General features: G+C 40.8%; 1 protein-coding gene across 2 annotated transcripts in view; it reads left to right on the forward strand.

Annotated features, from left to right (window-relative positions):
* FYCO1 (FYVE and coiled-coil domain containing 1) overlaps window positions 1-4,783 on the forward strand; it is a 219,264-nt gene extending 214,481 nt beyond the window's left edge. For both annotated transcript variants that reach the window (XM_030203275.1, XM_030203282.1), the window contains exon 18: window positions 3,846-4,783. In XM_030203275.1, the coding sequence (XP_030059135.1) occupies window positions 3,846-3,921 (76 nt within the window). In that variant the 3' untranslated portion in view covers window positions 3,922-4,783. The remainder of the gene's footprint in view (window positions 1-3,845) is intronic.
* Window positions 4,784-6,000: the final 1,217 nt, after the last annotated feature.

Consider the following 6,000-nt stretch of genomic DNA (forward strand, 5'->3'; position numbering starts at 1 on the left):
ATCCTTCTGTGGATTGGTTATTGGACAGAAAACAGAGAGTAGGGTTAAATGGCCATTTCTCTCAATGGAGGAGGGTGAACAGTGGAGTGCCACAGGGATCTGTACTGGGACCGGTGCTATTTAACATACATAAATGATCTAGAAATCGGAACAGTGAGTGAGGTGATTAAATTTGCAGATGAGACAAAACTATTTAAAGTTGTCAAAACGCATGCGGATTGTGAAAAATTGCAGGAAGACCTTAGGAAGTTGGGAGACTGGGTGTCCAAATGGCAGATGAAATTTAATGTGAACAAGTACCTAGTGATGCACATTGGGAAGAATAATCCAAATCATAATTACCTGATGCTAGGGTCCACCTTGGGAGTCAGCGCTCAAGAAAAAGATCTAGTTGTCATTGTAGACAATATGCTGAAATCTTTTGCCCAGTGTATGGTGGCAGCCAAAAAAGCAAACAGGATGCTAGGAATTATTAGGAAAAGGATGCAAAATAAGACCAAGAATATTATAATGCCTCTGTAATGCTGCGCACTTACGTATCCATCAGTAGGCTTCCTAAACATTTTCTGCAAATACTTGCTCAACTTACATACCACATATTTGCAAGGGGGGGGGGCATGTATATAAGGGCAGAGTGTGGGCAGGGCAGAGGTGGGGCTGCAAGTTATCTTGTAACTTACAGAATACTGCAAGTTACACATATCCCTGCCACATTTAGACATCTGTATCTCTTCCATCCCCATGAGGATCTGCTGAGTCAGGGGTGGGTGACCACGGTTAGTGCATAAGTATATAAGTTGTCATACTGGGACAGACTGAAGGTCCATCAAGCCCAGTATCCTGTTTCCAACAGTGGCCAAGCAAGGTCACAAGAACCTGGCAAGATCTCAAAACAGTACAATACATTTTATGCTGCTTATCCTATAAATAAGCAGTGGATTTTCTCCAAGTCCACCTTAACAATGGCTTATGGACTTTTAGGAAGCTATCCAAACCTTTTTTTAAACCCTGCTAAGCTAACTGCTTTTACCACATTCTCTGGCAACAAATTCCAGAGTTTAATTACACGTTGAGTGAAGACATTTTCTCCGATTTGTTTTAAATTTACTACTTTGTAGCTTCATTGCGTACCCCCTAATCCTAGTATTTTTGGAAAGATTAAACAATTCATGTCTACCCGTTCTACTTCACTCATTATTTTATAGATCTCTGTCATATTTCCCCTCAGCTGTCTTTTCTTCACGTTGAAAAGCCCTAGCCACTTTAGCTTTTTCTCATAGGGAAGTCGTCCCATCCCCGTTATCATTTTTGTCACCCTTCTCTGTACCTTTTCTAATTCCACTGTGTCTTTTTTGAGATGAGATGACCAGAATTGCACACAGTATTTGAGGTGCAGTCGCTCCATGGAGCAATACAAGGGCATTATAACATCCTTATTTTGGTTTTCCATTCCTTTCCTAATATTACCTAACATTCTGTTTGCTTTCTTAGCTGCTGCCACACACAGAGCAAAGGGTTTCAACATATCATCAATAATGACACCTAGATCCCTTTCCTGGTCGGTGACTCCTAATGTGGAATCTTGCATCACGTAACTATAGTCCGGGTTCCTCTTTCCCACATGCATCACTTTGCACTTGCTCACATGAAATGTCATCTGCCATTTGGATGCCCAGTCTTCCAGTCTTGTAAGGTCCTCTTGTAATTTTTCACATTCCTCTTGTGTTTTAATAACTTTGAATGACTTTGTGTCATCGGCAAATGTAATTACCTCACTAGTTATTCGCATATCCACATCATTTATAAATATGTTAAAAAGTGGCAGTCCCAACACAGACCCCTGTGGAACCCCACTATCTACCATTCTCCATTGAGAATACTGACTACTTAATCCTACTCTCTGTTTCTATCTTTTAACCAGTTTTTAATCCACAACAGGACACTACCTCCTATCCCATGACTCTCAAATTTCCTCTGGAGTCTTTCATGAGGTACTTTGTCAAATGCTTTTTGAAAATTCAGATACACAAACCTGCTTATAATCGAACGAGAAAAACGCCCAAGTTCCGACCTAAATCGGGAGATGGACGTTTATCTCACAAAAACGAATAAAGCGGTATAATCGAAAGCCGATTTTGGACGTTTTCAACTGCACTCCATCGCGGATGCGGACAAAGTTGATGGGGGCGTGTCAGAGGTGTGGCGAAGGCGGAACTGGGGCGTGGTTATCTGCCGAACAGAGATGGGCGCATTTCACCGATAATGGGAAAAAAGTATGCATTTTTAGCTAGAATTTAGGACACTTTTCCTGGACCCTGTTTTTTCACGAATAAGGCCCCAAAAAGTGCCCTAAATGACCAGATGACCACTGGAGGGAATCGGGGATGACCTCCCCTGACTCCCCCAGTGGTCACTAACCCCCTCCCACCACAAAAAATGAAGTTTCACAACTTTTTATTTTCACCCTCAAATGTCATACCCAGATCCCTGACAGCAGTATGCAGGTCACTGGAGCAGTTGTTAGGGGGTGCAGTGGACTTCAGGCAGGTGGACCCAGGCCCATCCCCCCTACCTGTTACAATTGTGCTGCTTAATGCTTATTAGTCGTCCAACCCCCCCAAACCCACTGTACCCACATGTAGGTGCCCCCCTTCACCCCTTAGGGCTATAGTAATGGTGTAGACTTGTGGGCGGTGAGTTTTGAGGGGGATTTGGGGGGCTCAACACACAAGGGAAGGGTGCTATGCACCTGGGAGCTCTTTTACCTTTTTTTTTTGTTTTTGTAAAAGTGCCCCCTAGGGTGCCCGGTTGGTGTCCTGGCATGTGAGGGGGACCAGTGCACTACGAATCCTGGCCCCTCCCACGAACAAATGCCTTGGATTTATTCGTTTTTGAGCTGGGCGCTTTCATTTTCCATTATCGCTGAAAAACAAAAACGCCCAGCTCACACATTGTTGAATAAAACATGGACGTCTATTTTTTTCGAAAATACAGTTCGGTCCGCCCCTTCACGGACCCGTTCTCGGAGATAAACGCCCATGGAGATAGGCGTTTCTGTTCGATTATGCCCCTCAATATCAACCAGCTCACCTTTACCCATTGCCGAGGGCCATGGCCCAGTCGAGTTTTTGTGATCGCCACAATGAATGTGCATGAGATTTTAGATTGTGAGCCCACTATGGACAGAAAAAGTACATGTATATAATATGTAAACCACTTTGGTTATACCACAGATAGATCATGTATCAAATGCATTACCCTTACCCTTACCTTTGTGGCTAGTACAGATACATAAATGTTAGGCATGCTAATACCAGGTTAAGGTACTTTTTTCTTATGGAGCCTAGGCACCTAGTTTCTATTATCACCTACCACCCCCCACCCTTGGGACACTTAAATGAAGTCACCCAGTTATAGAATTGTCCCCTAACTTATGGCAGATAATGTGATACATTTAGCTGCACCAGTTGAGGTAGTGTTAACTGCTTCATGTTATTGTCTCCATTAACATTTAAGCAGCAGTAGTAGTTAGGCAGCAAATGTGGAAATTCACACACAGTCAACCCACTGCACTGTTAGCATATGCTAATTTACGTTACCTGCTTAGTGCAGCATAGTAGATAGGCATCTCTGTGTCTGGGTTAATTAAACCCTAATTCAAATAATAATATCTGTAAATTAACAGAGGGAGGATTGATGAATTGTCCAATTTAACTTTCTAGTTATTAATGCTTGGCATCTGTGTTACTTGTCAGGCAAAAATCAATGGTGCTAATTTAGCCATAAATCTGTTGTTCTCAGTTTTGATATTAACCCACTGTTTCTTTCTGCTTTCTTTTGTGTAGGTTCATCTCGAAAAAGGTGTTTTATCATCTGACTGTTGAATGGCCTGTGGTGTATGATGGGAGTGATCTTCTTTAGTCTGAAGATATATTTTTCTATTTTGCTATTCAGAAAACACTATAATATGCATGCACTAAAAATGACAAGAATGCAATTGGAAAACTATGCAATATTTACAACAGCCATATCTTATTTATCTGCACTGATGGACTTTCAGGTTATAGGAACACTAACCGTTCTGTACCATGTACAGACTTTTTAAAGCCATGCTTCCATCCGCCACTGATGCAACGCCCCAGCCTTTTGGACTTTTGCTGGAAATTGTCACAGCTTTTCAAACCAAATATAGAGGCACTTCTTGCGTTAACGTTGCTTTATGTTCAAAGCTATGTAGAAAAGGAATGTCTGTACTCTATTATAATTATTATTTTTATTATTATTAATCATTTGTAGGTTATGCAAGATGTAACTCGCACACTATAGACACATACATAGGGGCAATGCTAGAAAGATTGCCAAAAGTTGGGTGCCAACATACAGTGTGCTAAGTGCTAATTCTATAATGGCATCTAAGCACCCAGATTTCATTACCGCATACTAGCATAAATCAGCATTTGTGCACCAATCTTTAGGCACGCCCTCATATGCATGTCACTAGCAGGCTAAATGCGCACACCTAAATGTGACACTTTAGCACATAACTTACAGAATTCTGTAAATAACATGTGTAAATGTGGGACCTATCCATACTCCACCCATGCAGCTCCTCCTTTCCCTTTATGCGTTAACCCCCTAATTCTCTAAAAGTTGTCAAAAATTACATGTGCACAATTTAATTGAATAACGAGCCAGTTTGTGCCAGTAATTGACTTTTCAACAAGCAATTATTGGCACTAATTAGATTTAATTAGCATTTACACATGTAAATTTAGGCGCAGGATCCGTGCCTAAAATTTATGCACAATCTGAAAAAGGTGGCACAGAAATGGGAGGGTCATGGGTATAGCAGTGCATTCCTAAAATTAACACATGTTCTTGTAGAGTAATACAGATACATGCCTAATATAGGCACATACATTTGCACCAAGTTGGTGCAAATGACCACACCTAAAGTTAGACGCTATTCTATAAACTGCACCTAACTTTAAGCAAGGATTATAGAATAGCACTTTTTTGGTACCATATATAGAATCTAGCCTTAAACGAGTTAACATGCTAAAATTATAGAATACCACTTAGCACCTAGCTAGCACTTACACATATAAATGTAACAATCTCACGTATAAGTAACAATATTTTATAACTTACACATGCAATTGGTACCTAACTTTAATCAACCTGTTATAGAACGAGGGGGACCCCGTGACGCTTACAGCCTAATCAAGATTGACAAGACAATCATAAAAAAGAAAACAACATGAAAAGATATGAGTTAGGTCTGCAGAGGTGCAGGAACAGCGATAGGGCAATGTAGGGCTACAGAGGATGGGAAGTGGATAAATGTATGAATGATTTAGCAGTAGATCATATAGGAAGTTGCCAGTGAAGCAGATTGGGAGGATAATGTGCAAATACCAGTAAACACTTGGATATCAAACTGGATAATGCTATAAGGGATTATGTTGATGCTCAGGAAACAGTCTACATGAGGGTGGGTGCATAAGGTTTGTCCAGAATCTTGAATGCCTATGAGGCTCATTTTCAAAGCACTTAGCCTCCCAAAGTTCCATAGAAACCTATGGAACTTAGCCTCCCAAAGTGCTTTGAAAATATGCCTCTATATGAGTTAAGTAGGCCTCAGAGGCGCCCTTTATGTTGTAGAGAAGTAAACACGCTCACCTCTGATAAGTAAAAAGGTTGCTAATTTCTGATATTACAGTCAAATGCATTAAGCATCTGGAGAACAATTTTCAAACAAAAGTTAGAGGCACGATACAACAAACAAAACACAGGGTATGAAAAAGAGTTAGATAAAACAAAACGTCAATGCAGTATGGTAAAAGTCACTTTTATTCAAACTAGCCCGACGCAGCCAGTTTCAGCTTGCGCCTGCATCAGGGGCATAAACAATTATCCTGTAGCCTTATTCAATCTCCAAGTAGTAAAGTTATATCCAACAGATGTAGCCCAATAATAATCCACTTTTGTAAACTAGTC

Source organism: Microcaecilia unicolor, chromosome 1, assembly GCF_901765095.1.
Source record: "Microcaecilia unicolor chromosome 1, aMicUni1.1, whole genome shotgun sequence".
Lineage (NCBI taxonomy): Eukaryota > Metazoa > Chordata > Amphibia > Gymnophiona > Siphonopidae > Microcaecilia > Microcaecilia unicolor.